Below are 18174 nucleotides of genomic sequence, written 5' to 3' on the forward strand. Positions count from 1 at the left end.
TGCATTCCTCCAATTCTGGCCACTTGCAAATCTTCGCTTTTAATCGCCTCATCACTGGCGGCCGTGCCTTCAGCTGCCAAGGCCCTAAGCTCTGGAATTCCCTCCCCAAACCTCTTCGGCTCTTTCCTCCTCTAAGACACTCCTCTAAGGTCCCAGCAGATTGGGAAATTGCAAATGTAATGCCCCTATTTAAAAAAGGAGGCAGACAAAAAGCAGGAAACTATAGACTAGTTACCAAACATCTGTGGTTGGGAAAATGTTGGAATCCATTATTAAAGCAGTAGCAGGACATTTGGTAAAGCAAAATTCAGTCAGGCAGAGTCAGCATGGATTTATGAAGGGGAAGTCATGTTTGACAAATTTGCTGGAATTCTTTGAGGATGTAACAAACAGGGTGGATAAAGGGGAACCAGTGGATGTGGTGTATTTGAACTTCCCGCAGGCATTTGACAAGGTGCCACATAAAAGGTTACTGCACAAGATAAAAGTTCACGGGGTTGGTGATAATATATTAGCATGGATAGAGGATTGCCTAACTAACAGAGAACAGAGAGTCGGGATAAATGGTTTATTCTCTGGTTGGCAACCAGTAACTAGTGGGGTGCCGCAGGGATCAGTGCTGGGACCCCAACTATTTACAATCTATATTAACAACTTAGAAGAAGGGACTGAGTGTAATGTAGCCAAGTTTGCTGATGATACAAAGATGGGAGGAAAAGCAATGTGTGAGGAGGACACAAAAAATCTGCAAAAGGACATAGACAGGCTCATTGAATGGGCAAAAATTTGGCAGATGGAGTATAATGTTGGAAAGTGAGGTCATGCACTTTGGCTGAAAAAAAATCAAAGAGCAAGTTATTATTTAAATGGAGAAAGATTGCAAAGTGCCACAGTACAGCGGGACCTGGGGGTACTCGTGCATGAAACACAAAAGGATAGTATGCAGGTACAGCAAATGATCAGGAAGGCCAATGGTATCGTGCCCTTTATTGCAAAGGGGATGGAGTATAAAAGCAGGGAAGTCTTACTACAGCTATATAAGGTATTGGTGAGGCCACACCTGGAATACTGCGTGCAGTATTGGTTCCCATATTTATGAAAGGATATACTTGCTTTGGAGGCAGTTCAGATAAGGTTCACTAGATTGATTCCAGGGATGAGGGGGTTGACTTATGAGGAAAGGTTGAGTAGTTTGGGCCTCTACTCATTGGAATGCAGAAGAATGAGAGGTGATCTTATTGAGACATATAAGATTATGAGGGGGCTTGACAAGGTGAATGCAGAGAGGATGTTTCCACTGATGGGGGAGACTAGAACTAGAGAGTACGATCTTAAAATAAGGGGCCGACCATTTAAAATTGAGATGAGGAGAAATTTCTTCTGAGGGTTGTAAATCTGTGGAATTCATTGCCTCAGAGAGCTGTGGAAGCTGGGACATTGAATAAATTTAAGACAGAAATAGACAGTTTCTTAAACGATAAGGGAATAAGGGGAGCGGGCGGGGAAGTGGAGCTGAGTCCATGATCAGATTAGCCATGATCTTATTGAATCGAGGGGCCATATGGCCTACTCCTGTTCCTATTTCTTATGGTCTTATGTACCTCTTTGACCTAATATCTCCCTTATGTGGCTCCGTATCAACCTGTGAAGCGCCTTGGGGCGTTTTACTATGTTAAAGGCGCTATATAAATGCAAGTTGTTGTTGGTGTTGAGTCTGGAGGTGACAAATGCAAGCACAAAAGCTTCAGCGGTGAAGGGATTGAGGCAGATGCAAGTGGGCAATGTGGAGGTGCAAGTGGTCTCGGTGATGTGTAGGATGTGGGGTTTGCAGCTCAGCTCAGGGTTGAGCAGGACCCCAAACATTGTGGTTCAGTACGAGAAAGTGACTGAAGAGGAGAGCTCTACCAAAGGTTTCATGTAATGCGTTGCATCATATTGGTGCAATACCTGGCGTAATGATTCCTGACACCATCAGTGGGCACAGTTGAAAATAACCTGCATTCTTAGCACAGCTATTCCTAATTTTGTGGAGCAGAAATGTACTTGGGGAAAAAATATACTTTGTTAAAACCTCATTATTTTAATGCCACACCTAGTACAAAACAGCACAAGTTTAGTGCAGCTCATGATACTGTTTGTCATTTTGACTCTCACTTTATTGGTCAATATAACAGCAACATATACCAAAATGTACAGTCTTTAACATGTTCATATCGGATTGTTCCAGTTTAAAAAAAAAATCTAGTTTATGTACATTCTGATGCCAAATATATCAAACCTATATCCATAGTGCAAACTACAGCATATATTTATACGATTTCTTTGTACTTTTAAATACAAAATATTTTCATATATATTTCTCTGGAAAAACCCTGAACAGGATCAGCTGTACAGATTATTTCTCATAACACAGGAATAGGCCTTTTATCCAAGAGATATTTACAGTGCCAATCCAGTCCTCATAATGAATACAACCAGACAGCACAAAGATGACTAATTATACTTGAATACCTGAAAGAACTACTGTACACAATGCATGGATACCCTGGCTTCAGAAACACAGCTAAACAGATCAATCTTCCCTTAAAATAAAGTCAGTCCATTAAACCTAATGGAAGACTGCTCCGTCTCCAAAACAAGTACAATACGTGTCACTTTAAAGCTTATTAACACTGAAAGTAATAATCACACAATTTGTTGAGAACCAGATGCAGAGGTTAAAAAAGTAACTTGCCAAAAATTGACAATAAAATTGTTATTTTCCTATCTGAATCAATAGGTCATACACATGCCTTCAAACCGTTGAAGTCTCCACTGGTGCCGTCAATGTCAGTCTTGCAGGGCTAGTTACAGTACTTACTGTGAATTTGATCTGCAGGCTGTGAAACTGGCACCACAAGGTGAATCACTGACCAAGCAGCCACAGTGTTTAGAGAGGCATGTGCGTGACTTGGTGAGGTCACCAGAAAAATGAAAACACCCCGAAATGATGTGGACCACAGTTCCCCAAAATGGCAGATTTCTGATCTTGTCAGGACCATTAGATGGTCAGCGGAGCAATAGCAAGAGAGGAGCTCCACTGATTTGTCAGTGGGCCACTATCTTTCACAGCCTGGTGGTTAGATATAGAGAGAGGTGTGCTCTCTTGATCATCTTCGGCCAAAACTATAATCCCAGCCAAGTGATTTCTGCTAAGCACTTCGAAAAGGACACACATGCTCAAGAGGCAGATATATATATATCTTAAAAAGCACATTAAATTGCTGTTTTGGTGTAACACATACTTCAGGAATATTGGCAGCATTGTAAACGCATGATTATAGGCAAAAAGTCTTAAAAAACACACTGAAATATGACTGGTCCAGGTATGATACCACCTAACCTATACGGAGGTAATGACGCAAAATTATATATTCCACGGTTAAACTATGTTTCTCAGCTACAGTTTTTAATTTAAGAGGAATCAACTTATAGAATTCCTTTGCAGCACACCTTTGCATTAAGCATCACTGTAGTGTACCTATGATCTGAATTGGTTAACATGTCCTTGAGTGCCTGTTCCGTATCTGCTTGGGATATTAATCAATCCAGTTCTGAATCCCTGAGTCATTCCTGTTCCGGGTCTTCCCATGCCCTGATTAAAAACACTTCCATATGGAGCAACTCCATAATTAAGCCCTAAGCCATAAGGTCTAGTTGATGGAGCAGTTGGTAGGATAACCGGGTTAATGTTTTTGCCTGGTGTGTTGAAAGAGAATTCAGGAGGAGGACTGATTGGTTTTGCTGGGGTAGAGGTGATGGGGTTCATGTCATCCAGGGGTTTGACAGCTGAAAGTGCTGCAATATTAGTGTGGTCCAAGGGGTTCAGCATGTTGCCCGGGATTGGCGCCGTAACCAATGATGGCCTAATCCAATCATCTTTAAAAATCTGAACTGTTAAAATTTTAACAAGTGTGGATAGGCGATTGGTCACATGGGCCAGCACCAATTGTTCGTTTGCATCTCTCCTGATCCGCACATGTACAGAGCCAACCTAAGGAGAGAAAAAAACAAAGCCTTTTTAAAAAGATGTTGCAAATCTGATGTGAAAACACAAGTTCTGAAAAGGTATGTCACGTTAATCAGCTTCTGAAGGAGGAAAGATTTCAGGTGGAACCCTTCAACAGAAATTGTAAAAAGTTACACCCAAGACCTGCTTTTTCCTTCAGTTGATCAGCCATTTCCAGCATTTTCTGTTTATACTTAAAAAATGCAGAATGCCCCCCATGTAAACTCACCTGTTTATTTCTTGTCCAGTATGTCCTGTCTTTCAAAACATTTAAATGCTATAAAGTTAAAACCCAGCACACAATCAGATTATTGTGCTTCAATTCTGAGGAAACAGCATCTCACTCAGATATAATGAACCTGCAAGTTTTAATGTGCATTGTAGGATACCCTTGTTGTTTAATTTTTGCATATTTAACATCTTTAGCAGCTCTTGGAAATGTGCCCATTTATGATGTCTAAAGACAGTTCTGTTTGTTTCCAATTCTGAAAATGAGACTGGAGAGCTGCCAAATACTTATTAATCCAATTTTAGCTTCACTTGGGTGTCTGCCGTTAATATTAAAAGGTGAAAAATAGTCAGATTCGTAACAGAAGCAAAATCGACTCATTTTAGCTGCTGCCAATTGGTTCACTAATTTCAGCAAATGGATTCTAATGGTTATAAATTGCTTTTTTGTGCACATTTTTTCCTAAATGTAACATGTAAAAATCAAAATAGTTTAAAAAGTTACAATAAAAGCAAAATGTTCTTGAACAAAAACAGAAAAAGCTGAAAATCTCAGCGGGTCAGCTGCTTGACCCGCTGAGATTTCCAGCCTTTTCTGTTTTTATTTCATATTCCAGCATCCACAGTATTTTGCTTTTGTACTCCTTGAAGAATGTTGTCCAGTGAGATTTACTAGAATTGACTGCCTATGATGATGACTAGAATGAAGGACCCATGTACTTGAAAATTATGTGGGGTGGAATTTCACCGTGAAAATGTATGTTATAGTCCTACTACTCATACTCCTAACCATACTGCCGTGGAAGCCAATGTCAGCCAATTTAAGCAGGGAACTCCAAGTTTAAAGTTTTGGAGCAAAATAGACACCTATATGTTCTGCACCTGGGAGGCCTGACTTTTAAGTGACTCTGATGACCAAATCTACACAGAAATGCAACAGGTTGTTGCTACTCCATTAGGTGCAGCCTCAGCACAGTATAGTGTTAAGCAGCAGGATGGGCCATTAACAGAAAACACCTACTACTGACCCACTCGTTTCATAAGTAATCAAAATCACCAGCATTGCAGGAATCACCAGAGTGCAATAAAGTCTGAAGGACATAAAATGTACTTCATTTCAGAAATATGAGGGTGAAATAAAAGAGAGACAGACAAACAAACCGCTCATACTTCATATCGGAAATACAAGAGTGAAATTAAAAAAAGAGACAGTCAAACTCCTCCCTGCAGCCAATATCCTCGGACTGGAAACGGCACAATTTTGATTTCTTCTTACTTCTTAAGCTTCCAAATGTTGTATAGTCTTTTATCTCGTGATACTACTGTGAATATATAGTCTGGCTCATTGACAAAATAGTCTCCCTTTTAAAAAGAAATACAAGCATTTATATAGCACTTTTCATGATCTCATGATGTCCCAAAGCACTTTACGCAATGAAGTACTTTTGAAGTATAGTCACTGTTGTAGGAAACTCAGCAGCCAATTTGAGCACCGCAAGATCGCACAAACAACAATGTGATAATAACCAGATAATGTGAGTTTAAAAAAAAAAGTGATGTTTGTTGTGGGATAAATATTGGCCAGGACACCGGGGCAGAACACCCTTGCTCTTCTTTGAATAGTGCCATGGGATCTTTTATGTCCATCTGAGAAGGTATAACGTCTCATCTGAATAAGAGCACCTCTGACAGTGCAGCACTCCCTCAATACGGTCAGCCTAGATTTTGTGCTCGTGTGTCTAGAGTGGGACTTGAACCCACAACCTTCGGAATCAGAGGCGAGGGTGCTGCCACTGAGCGACAGCTGACACATGGAGGTGAGGGAGTGTGTATAGTAGGTATAAATATATACACACACAATAAAAAAAATAAAAAAAGATAGATATCAAACAAAGCAGCCAACAATAATGGATATTAAAATTACTTTCAGAATTTGTCCTGTGCCAAATTGTTTTGAAACAAGAGCTGTACCCACATTAGTTTAGACAAAAAAATGGCCTATTTGTATAACGAGTGATATTTAGGTGTTAATGACTATCTTGATCAGTGACCTGGATGTTAATTTAAGCTGCCGAAAGCCTTTTAAAATTGGGCTTGTTCCAAGTTTTATTCTACGGATGAAATCACCCTTCCCAATAATCCCAAACCATCCAGCTGATCCATGACTGTCCTCAGAACAAAGCTCCAGCTGTTCAGCATAGAAGTCATTAGCAATGACCATTGTTTACACTGTTGTAATCCTTAAATCCAGATCTTAGTGGGGCACATTAAATATTGTAAATTAATCTGGAGTACTCACACATCACTGGCCCTAAGCTTTGGAACTCCCTCCCTAAACCTCTCTGCTTCTCTACCTCTCTTTCCTCCTTCAAGATGCTCCTTAAAACCTACTTCTTTGACTAAGCTTTCATCTGCTGCAATTTCTTATCTGGCTCAGTGTCAAAAATATTTTTTGTCTTATAACACTCCAGTGAAGCGCCTTGGGACGTTTTACTATGTTAAAGGTGCTATATAAATACAAGTTGTTGTTGTTGGATTGAATTAAAATCCAAGAGAGGTATCCACTGCAATCAAGTCGCTGCCTTTTTGGGCACCATATATACAAATGATTCCAATCTGACGGAGCCAAAAGAAATAGTATGAGTGTGCCTGTTGACCATTGTTGGAATGAGCTATGTCACTTTCTGACTGGTCTGCCTTTATTTTAAAAGCTGAAGGGCCAAGACCAACAGTTCAGGATATCAAGTTTTAAAAAGAGTAAAACAGAAGGCTAGATAAATAAGAAAGTAATGATCAGGAGACATTGCAGTGAGTATTGATTGCACAGTAAGGATCCTGCAAGGACGTGGAAGAGTACATGGGATGGCACATTTGAAGGTTACAGGGAACAAAGATGGAAAAGATGATTGTTGCAAGTTCTGAAGCATAATGCTCTATTTTGGCAAGGAAAAAAAAATTAAATGGTAGGGGTAGCGTTTTCGCTCCTTTACACCAGTAATATCAGTGCAACCCGGCTGAACTAGCACAAAAGATTGGGGATTCTTAAATGTGAGCTATGCCCAAAATCATTCATGCTCTAGTTTCCATGATCGTTTACGCTGGTTCAAGATTAGTTCAGCCAAATCAGGCCCCACCCACATCTCCAGGTTGAAATTGCAAGTTTCCACTGATTGAGCTAGTTAGGGAAGGCTCTTCTAATTGCACTCATTTTCTTAGGCGCACAGGCACTCGTAGGCATGTTTTTAAAGTGTGCGCTGGTTCATGGAAGCTTCTACGTTTGTGATTGTGCAAACGATTTCAGAAACCTGAACTGTAACATAACCCGCGCAATTTCGAGCGCATTTTGGGAGCAATTTCCCAATTGTTTCCAAAGCGGAAATTCTATGGCAATGGAAGTGTTCATTTTAACCTGATCTAAATACTCCTACGAGTGTAGGTGGCATTGAGACAATGTTAAACGATCATGTAACGGTAGCTCAGAAAAAAGCTGTTATTGCTGCTGTATTGGGCCTGAGTAATTTATCTAGTAGTACAATACACCAGGTAACTGTACAGCATTATTTCAATTGTTCAGTGACCTAAATATGAGGAACACCTTAAAAGTCCTGCAGAGTGTAATTTCTGATGATAAATAAAAACATGCTGCAACTTTTTAAAATGAAACTGTATTTGTTTGACATCCAATTTGTCTCCAACTGTCCCCTCAGTTTCCTTTACCAGACTGATTCACTGCCTTAAAATCTCTACATACCTGTACTCCAGAGTAGCCCAAGCACAATCCCTCTCTGAAAGATCTTACATTGCATATTTTCCCTTTTTCCCGGTCCCCACTCACATCTTCTGCTCCACTGGGCAATGCTGTGTAGCAAATTCCCATGCCCCCCCCCCCCCCCATCTCCCGTAAATCAGGAATCTGTTCCTCCTGGGATGAAACAGGCTGCACACCCTCGCTCCAGAGATAAAAATCAGGATCAACAGGAGAGCAAAAGAGGAGGTTGAAACTCCCCCCACCCCAACTAAGGTACAAAGAAACTGCACAGAAGAGAATGAGATGGTCAATAGCAACCCACCCAAGAAATCGGGGTTTCCAGGAGAGATGGGACAGTTAACCACTCCCCACCCCCTTCCTCCACTGAGGTAGTTTCTGCCTTTCCTCCCTCCATCTCCATTCCCCTTTCCTGTAGTTCCACTTCCTCTTCCCTTCTCCCTCCTCCTCTCTCCTTAGGTTCAATTAACACCTTACCCTTCAACCCTGCTTGTTGAATATTGCACTTGATTTTGATTCCCAGGGGGTGATTTTGACTTTGGGCAATATCAGATCAGCTGCCCATTCCATATTTTCATTTCCATTGACTTCAAATAGAAAGGGGGGGGTGGAAGGATAAACAAAAAAAATCGGGAAAGATATGTAATGGGCGGCTGATCCGATAGTGCTTGTTTAACTCCATCGCCAAAGTCAAAATTACCCCCCAACAATGTGTGCAACATCCTGGGAGTTCAACGAGTGTAGTACAGGAATGAAAGAACTTGCCCTTCTATATTTCCTCAAATCAGAACTATCCCAACATAGAACAAGTTACACTTTGCAGTTGCTATTGAGTGTAAATATGGCAGCCATTTTGTGTACAGCAAGATTCCACAAACAGCGAGATGCAGCACTAGTATGTTTAAAAATAATAATAGTACTGGAGGGAAGAATGTTGACCAGGAGAACATCCTGCATTTCCTTAATACCATGAGATTTTTAATCGATGATAACACACAATCTGAATGTAATCTACCATTTCTTTCAATAATGAGAAATTAATTCACGTGCAGATGTGAATAAAAGTAAATTAAAGGCATAATAACCTGCCCAACCACGTTATTTTTTAATAGCAAGGTATTGGTTCAGGAGAGATCAAAAGGAATGTTACAGTTTTGGGTCCAGATATTTGCTATAGGCCCTGCTTCTCAGACCACTCCGATTCTTGAACCATAAAGGAGGGATTATGGGGAACAGGCAGGAAAATGGAGTTGAGTTCCTGATCTGATCAGCCATGATCTTATTGAATGGCGGAGCAGGCTCGAGCATGGTCCTGCTCCTATTTCTTATGTTCATATGTTCCAATAGACAAGCCTTCATTTCATATGATTCAGTGTGTGCTTTTACCTGCCCAATATCGAGATAACTTGGAGTTTGATCCAGGGATTAAACAGCAAACCCTCTTCACCATATTTCAGCTTACTGATCATATTATGTGTCCTCACATGATCTTCCTCAGTTTGGAAATGTGGCGAATTAAATACTTCACTAACACCTATGCACAACCCCCCGCATATCCTGGCAGAAATCGATGTAACAAAGCATGTGCAAACCAGGGCCCTCGCTGAGCAGGTGGGTTGGAATGTTAAAACTACATTTCAATTGCTTGAACCAGTCAGAGGAAGCGCTATAGCACGCAGTAGGTTGAATAATATTGCCACTGAGACATGTTTATTTACCAGCTCAAATTCAGTATTTGGAGCCTATCAATATCTGAAAAGATGTGTTTTGTTATTTGTAAACTGATCAATGTGCCGTGTTTACAGGAGCCAAATCACCTATTTTTTTCAGCAATTTAATTCAATTTGTAATCCTAAACAGGGCATCAGATAATTACAGGAGCTGTATAGATATACATGTATACACTTTCCTCACTAATGTTGTAGGTCATGAGTTCGCAGAATCAGCTTTTGCACAGTGTCTGGTTACATATCACAAACATGCTGATACAATTTACTATGATGCCAAAACAGAAGTTTTGTTTAGTTTCTAAAAATTCTTATTTACAGCACTTATCTATATAATATTATTTACCCGTAATGAACTAAAATTATTTATTTATAAAACTTAAAATGATTGCAAGCTAATCCTTTGTGTGGTGACCATTACTCAAAACTGAATAAAAACCATCCCACAAAGTTAACTGACTAGCAAATATTGTGTATTGATTTTGAGGCTGTAATTTCATCTTAAGAGTTCAGATACCTGATTGAGTTTCGTTCTCATGATTTCTGACATATCGTTGATCAGATTACTGCGTTGCAATCATTCCCAGGTGTCATTATCCTCTCCATAAACCACAGTATTCAGGGGTGTCAATCAATAATTAACACCTTGACTGTGAGGTACAGGCATTAAGTGGAAGAGGCTTAAAGAGGACTGAAACCACTAGCAAGATTGAATTAAAAAAGTGGGGTGGGGTGAGCGGGACAATTGGTTTTGAAGAGGACAAAAAATTAATTGCTTTCAGAAAGCATTTTGATGTAAACCACAATCTTAAACCACGAGTTTCTTTTATTGCCTTCTGTGCATGCTGAATTATATTCTCCACAGGGATCATACACCTTCTGCTAACGACACAAAGCATTTCACATGACCAAGCTACAATGGTTTGGAGACAAGATGCTGCTTCTCAGATATCGTGTCTTTAGTATGCAGCTGCTTTTGCAGTGAGCTAATAAGCAGTTATTTGGCCTAATAAATGGCAGGTCTGGTTTTATTTAGTGATGCTTAATCCAATCGCTATCCTCACCACTTTTACACCGGATCCTGTACTTATTGCACATTTAAAGCAAGATAATTCCTTTGCCTATGAGATGAAAAATATCTAGGCTTTGATCATCATTTGTGCGCTGTTTTGATGAGAAATAAATAAGATCACAGTTCAAAAAGGTGATTAGGAGAGCTCAATAGGGCTACAAATACTATGAAAGAAACACAATTTACCTTTGAGTAACAAGACAACAAACCATGCAATTAAATTTGTAATTAAAGCTCATGGAATTTTTCCCAAGTATTCTCAATCAAGTTATTGAAACTGTATTAAACCACAAAATTGGCAAATTTTCAATTAAAAAAAAAGAGATGGGAAGACATGAGGAAAGAACAGGGAAAACGCAGAAGAAAACTGTGCAGTGACACACTGCCCTCGCAAAAGCTTCACACTCTTGTACATTGGAGCTAGAAGATATGACAAGAGGATTAGTTGATCCTGGCATTACAAATCACAAAAGCGATGCTCAAGTAGTTTGTGAAAGTCTGAGGATCCTACGAGACTAAACGACTGTTCCACTGATTGCTCAGTGGCACTCCTTACCCAACAGCACAGTTGGGGTTACCTTCATCACATGGACTGCCGCAATTTAAAAAGAATGCACACCACCACCGTTTCAAGGGCGACTAGGGATGGGCAATAAAAACCCATATGCCAGCGATGCCCATATTCCGAGAATGAATTATAAAAAAGCATCTTCCTGTTCAAGTGGACACAAGATGCCATGGGACTGTTCCAAGAGTAGCAAGTCATTCTTCCACTGACCTGTCCAATATTCTATCCTTATCCGAACCATCAAGAAAAAAAGTCATTGACTGTCCATTCACCTCATTTGTAGGGCGTTGCTGTGTGCAATTGGTTGCCATGTTGGTCCACATCTCAGCAGTGACTGCATTTCGCGGCAAATTAATTGGTTGAGAAGCTCTTTGCGACATCATGAGGACATAAGGCACTATAGTAATGCAAGTTTGGTTTCTTTCTTTACTGGCATCGCAATTTATGTCAGAATGAAAAAGAAAGTTGCATTTATATAGTGTCTGTCTTGGTTGTATCTTCTTTGAAGTTGTACCACTTCAAGGTACAGTGCACATGCTGGAGAGCAACGGTTGCGAAGCGGGCGACTGGATTGGACGTCATCATGGTCCAGGTCAGTGATTGGAGCGTGGGCAGGTACAGCAGGAGCAGCGACGTTGGGGCGCAGGAACGGCGAGTGATCATGGAAGCAAGGTGATAGGAGCCCAGGAGAGGCATGAGTTTGGGGTCCAGAAGAGGCGAGGGCCCAGGGACAGCAAGGGCCAGCCCACACTGCAATATGTGTGCACCAGGTCCATGCAGCAGAGCTGGTCTCAAGTCGTCTTGGGTAATCTTTGCTCGGGAGCTAGGAGTTAAATTAAAAAGCAGAACCTCAAAAGGTAGTAATCTCAGGATTGCTACCCATGCCACATGCTAGTCAGAGTAGGAATTGCAGGATAGCTAAGATGAATTCGTGGCTTGAGGAGTGGTGCAGGAGGGAGGGATTCAAATTCCTGGGACATTGGAACTGGTTCTGGGGGAGGTGGGACCAGTACAAACTGAACGGTCTGCACCTGGGCAGGACCGGAACCAATGTCCAAGGAGGAGTGTTTGCTAGTGCTGTTGGGGAGGGGTTAAACTAATATGGCAGGGGGATGGGAACCTATGAAGGGAGACAGCGGGAAGTAAAATGGGGGCAGAAGCGAAAGATAGAAAAGAAAAGTAAAAGTGGAGGGCAGAGAAACCCAAGGCAAAAAATTAAAAAGGGCCACATTACAGGAAAAGTCTATAGGGACAAAGTGTGTTAAAAAGACAAGCCTGAAGGCTGTGTGCCTCAATGCGAGGAGTATGCGGAATTAACTGCGCAGGCAGTTATTAACGAATATGATATAATTGGGATTACGGAGACATGGCTCCAGGGTGACCAAGGCTGGGAACTCAACATCCAGGGGTATTCAACATTCAGGAAGGATAGACAGAAAGGAAAAGGAGGTGGGGTCGCATTGCTGGTTAAAGAGGAAAGTAATGCAATAGTAAGGAAGGACGTTAGCTTGAATGCATGGGTAGAGCTGCGGAATACCAAAGGGCAGAAACGCTAGTGGGAGTTGTGTACAGACCACCAAACAGTAGTAGTGAGGTTGGGGACAGCATCAAACAAGAAATTAGGGATGCGTGCAATAAAAGATACAGCAGTTATCATGGGTGACTTTAATCTACATATAGATTGGGTTAACCAAACTGGTAGCAGTACAGTGGAGGAGGATTTCCTGGAGTGTATTAGGGATGGTTTTCTAGACCAATATGTCGAGGAACCAACTAAAGGGCTGGCCATCCTAGACTTGGTGATGTGTAACGAGAAGGGACTAATTAGCAATCTTGTTGTGCGAGGCCCCTTGGGGAAGAGTGACCATAATATGGTAGAATTCTTTATTAAGATGCAGAGTGACAAAGTTAATTCAGAGACTAGGGTCCTGAACTTAAGGAAAGGTAACTTCGATGAGACATGAATTGGCTAGAATAGACTGGCGAATGATACTTAAAGGGTTGATGGTGGATAGGCATGGTAAACATTTAAAGATCACATGGATGAACTTCAACAATTGTACATCCCAGTCTGGAGTAAAAATAAAACAGTGAAGATGGCTCAACCGTGGCTAACAATGGAAATTAGGGAAAGTGCTAAATCCAAGGAAGAGGCATATAAATTGGCCAGAAAAAGCAGCAAACCTGAAGACTGGGAGAAATTTAGAATTCAGCAGAGGAGGACAAAGGGTTTAATAATTAAGAGGGGGAAAAGAGAGTATGAGAGGAAGCTTGCTGGGAACATAAAAACTGACTGCAAAAGCTTCTATAGATATGTAAAGAGTGAAAGATTAGCAAAGACAAACATAGGTCCCTTGCAGTCAGAATCAGGTGAATTTATAATGGGGAACTAAGAAATAGCAGACCAATTAAACAAATACTTTGGTTCTGTCTTCACGAAGGAAGACACAAATAACCTTCCAGAAATACTAGGGGACTGAGGGTCTAGTGAGAAGGAGGAACTAAAGGAAATCCTTATTTGTCAGGAAATTGTGTTAGGGAAATTGATGGGATTGAAGACCGATAAATCCCCGGGGCCTGATAGTCTGCATCCCAGAATACTTAAGGAAGTGGCCCTAGAAATAGTGGATGCATTGGTGATCATTTTCCAACAGTCTCTATCAACTCTGGATCAGTTCCTATGGACTGGAGCGTAGCTAATGTAACACCACTTTTTAAAAAAGGAGGGAGAGAAAACGGGGAATTATAGACCGGTTAGCCTGACAGCGGTGGTGGGAAAAATGTTGGAATCAATTATTAAAGATGAAATAGCAGCACATTTGGAAAGCAGTGACAGGATCAGTCCAAGTCAGCATGGATTTATGAAAGGGAAATCATGCTCCACAAATCTTCTCGAATTTTTTGAGGATGTAACTTCTAGAATAGACAAGGGAGAATCAGTGGATGTGGTGTATTTGGACTTTCAAAAGGCTTTTGACAAGGTCCTACACAAGAGACTGGTGTGCAAAATTAAAGCACATGGTATTAGGGGTAATGTATTGATATGGATAGAGAACTGGTTGGCAGACAGGAAGCAAAGAGTGGGAATAAACGGGTCCTTTTCAGAATGGCAGGCAGTGACTAGTGGGGTGCCGCAGGGCTCAGTGCTGGGACCCCAGCTATTTACAATATACATCAATGATTTAAATGAAGGAATTGAGTGTAATATCTCCAAGTTTGCAGATGACACTAAGCTGAGTGGCGGTGTGAGCTGTGAGGAGGATGATAAGAGGCTACAGGGTGACTTGGACAGGTTAGGTGAGTGGGCAAATGCATGGCAGATGCAGTATACTGTGGATAAATGTGAGGTTATCCACTTTGGTGGCAAAAACATGAATGCAGAATATCATCTGAATGGCGGCAGATTAGGGAAAGGAGGTGCAACTAGACCTGGGTGTCATGGTACATCAGTCATTGAAGGTCGGCATGCAGGTGCAGCAGCTGGTGAAGGCGGCAAATGGCATGTTGGCCTTCATAGCTAGGGGATTTGAGTATAGGAGCAGGGATGTCTTACTGCAGTTGTACAGGGCCTTGGTGAGGCCTCACCTGGAATATTGTGTTCAGTTTTGGTCTCCTAATCTGAGGAAGAACATTTTTGCTATTGAGGAAATGCAGCGAAGGTTCACCAGACTGATTCCCGGGATGGCATGACTGATATATGAGGAGATTGACATATGATCGAAAGAGCCTGTATTAACTGGAGTTAAGAAGAATGAGAGAGGATCTCAGAGACATATAAAATTCTGACGGGACTGGACAGGTTAGATGCAGGAAGAATGTTCCCCATGTTGAGGAAGTCCAGAACCAGGGGTCACAGTCTAAGGATAAGGGGTAAGCCATTGAGGACGGAGATGAGGAGAAACTTCTTCACTCAGAGAGTTGTTAACCTGTGGAATTCTCTACCAGAGAGTTGTTGATGCCAGTTCGTTAGATATATTCAAGAGGGAGTTAGCTAAAGGGATCAAGGGGTATGGAGAAAAAGCAGGAAAGGGGTACTGAGAGAATGATCAGCCATGATCTTATTGAATGGTGGTGCAGGCTTGAAGGGCCGAATGGCCTACTCCTGCACCTATTTTCTATGTTTCTATGTTTGCCACTGGATCAAGACCGTGTGATGGCTGATGTGCAACTGCCACCACATGTTAAAAAAAATCCATGCACAGGCATCTTCCACACTTCAATATGTAGTTTGGGACCAGGAATATTAGATCCTTCTTTGAAACACCTGTGAACTCATCCCTTTTTGGCGTGCAAGCAAGTCATCTTCGATACAAGGACTGCCTATGATGATGATGTGCAACTTTGGCACCACTGACAGAATCACAAATAATATATGAGGGTGAAAGGATTAGAAGGATAAGTTGATAGGGTTAGATGAAGAAGGGCGAGAGGAGGCTCGTATGGAGCATAAACACCTGCATGGACCACTTGGGCCAAACTGACCGTTTCTGTGCTGTACATTCTATGTAAATGCACTGCTCGATTCTTCAACTGAGCTAACTTGGCTGATCTGAGCCAAGCCCGGGTGAGTGGCATTTTGCCTGGCCTAGAGAGGGAACATATAGGGAGGGAGTCCCAATTCCTGACTGCTATCCAGTGTGAGAGAGAGATGGGGAGCGCGAGCAAGGGGGGGGGGGGGGGGGCAAGCGGGCGCAAGAGGGCAAGGGCAGGCGCATTTATAGCAGGCTGTAAGCATGGTTTCATACCACTGGCCCACCAACTCACTAACTGGCCTCATATGTTAACAGCCACTTGAACAAAGGACTGCTGTCTTCCACAGAACAGTACTCCAGAACAAATCTCTGCCTTTAAGAGGAGAGCTAAAGCTGATAAACCTCCTCCCAGCAACATTCATTAAATTCTCCACAGTGGACAATGCTGCATAAACTATTTTTGAAGAATTTCAGATTTATCAGCGAACCATTAAGCTGTTATAGCTCATTCCCTGCAAGAGCTACAAGAGCATGATAATGTAATATTGTATCATGAGTGGATCACTTTCCTCTACAACCTATACAATGAAATGTCTTGCATCTGGCATGCATCTGTAGTGCATGCAAAATTATCGTTGGTGTCCAACGGGTAGTCCCAGACTACCTGTGATTAACACGACATGACATGCATAGTTTATGAAATGTCACTGTCATTCAGGCATGTAATAATCCAAAAAGGGTACATATATAAACTTCTCAGTGTTATTTGAGCAACCCAGGGTCACAGGCATTATGTACTGCATCAAAAGCCATCTTTTCTATCTTGACTCAACAAGATTACTGGGAAACCATTTTGCTCTGCATTGCAGATCCAACAAAATGAAAAAAAAACGCTTACCTCACAGTCACCCAGGGATCCCGACTCCCTCAAGACCACCGTTTTGTTAGAATGCTACACTGCTTAAAGGCTGGAAACAAAATGTATGTTTGTGTAGGACTTCCCCAGAGTGCCTCAACATGCATTATCAAGAGCGTTTGTTGTTGATGTGCTAAACACACCTGAGGACAGCACATCTACTTCCCCATCTGAAGTGCAGCTATGGTAGCCCACTTGGGACAGTATTAACAGGCGCTGCACAGGCTCTATTTTCAGAAGCTGTGACTGTATCCAAGTGACAGAACATGACCAGACATATCCAAGTAAATCTCTAAAATTCCCCATTGGTATAATTATTTGTTTATTCTCTTTCAGGCTGTGCTAGTGTTAACTTGCTAAGTGGTTAATAGCTTTGCCATTTCAATACCCTTCTCAATTATGATTTTCAGGCTTAAAATACTTTTTTAAAAAACTGGTGTTTAGATATTTTCTGAAAAGTAATATATTTATTGCATTCCAGTGTAATGATTTATAAGCGTGTAGTAACCTAATCGCCTGTTTCTGTAAAGTGCTGTACTGAGATGTTTTACTGCAGTAGAGCCTGTGATATGCAACTGTAGCAAGAATACCAGCATGAAAGGTCCTAAGAGTACCATATTTACAGTCTTACTATATTTGCAGTCTGCAGTAGGAAACAATCACATTAGTCCTATACTGATTATCTGCAGCATGAAACTATAGCAGTTGAACCCCGTGGTAAGAAACTATAACAATACCACAATACATTCAGTTTGCAATTTAAAAAAAAATTCCATCACAGGATGTGAATGTCGCTGGCACGGTCGGCACTTATTGCCCATCCGAGAATGAAATACTTCAGTTGGAAACAAGAGTCTTAAACTTAAATAACTTAAACGGCTATTTACAATATACATCAATGATTTAGATGAAGGAATCGAGTGTAATATCTCCAAATTTGCAGGGTGGGTGGCGGTGTGAGCTGTAAGGAGGATGCTAAGAGGCTACAGGGTGACTTGGACAGGTTAGATGAGTGGGCAAATGCATGGCAGATGCAGTATAATGTGGATAAATGTGAGGTTATCCACTTTGGTGGCAAAAACGTGAAGGCAGAATATTATCTGAATGGCGGCAGATTAGGAAAAGGAGAGGTGCAACGAGACCTGGGTGTCATGGTACATCAGTCATTGAAAGTTGGCATGCAGGTACAGCAGGCAGTGAAGAAGGCAAATAGCATGTTGGCCTTCATAGCTAGGGGATTTGAGTATAGGAGCAGGGAGGTCTTACTGCAGTTGTACAGGGCCTTGGTGAGGCCTCACCTGGAATATTGTGTTCAGTTTTGGTCTCCTAATCTGAGGAAGGACGTTCTTGCTATTGAGGGAGTGCAGCGAAGGTTCA

At 41.5% G+C, this 18174-nt stretch overlaps 1 protein-coding gene across 2 annotated transcripts in view; it reads right to left on the reverse strand.

Moving 5' to 3' along the window:
* Positions 1 to 2140: 2140 nt before the first annotated feature.
* The window catches only part of slc30a6 (solute carrier family 30 member 6), a 200178-nt gene continuing 184144 nt past the window's right edge, over positions 2141 to 18174 (reverse strand). For both annotated transcript variants that reach the window (XM_070888661.1, XM_070888660.1), the window contains one exon: positions 2141 to 4033. In XM_070888661.1, coding sequence (XP_070744762.1) covers positions 3521 to 4033 — 513 coding nt within the window. In that variant the 3' untranslated portion in view covers positions 2141 to 3520. The remainder of the gene's footprint in view (positions 4034 to 18174) is intronic.

This window comes from Pristiophorus japonicus, chromosome 9, assembly GCF_044704955.1.
Source record: "Pristiophorus japonicus isolate sPriJap1 chromosome 9, sPriJap1.hap1, whole genome shotgun sequence".
In the NCBI taxonomy this organism is placed as follows: domain Eukaryota; kingdom Metazoa; phylum Chordata; class Chondrichthyes; family Pristiophoridae; genus Pristiophorus; species Pristiophorus japonicus.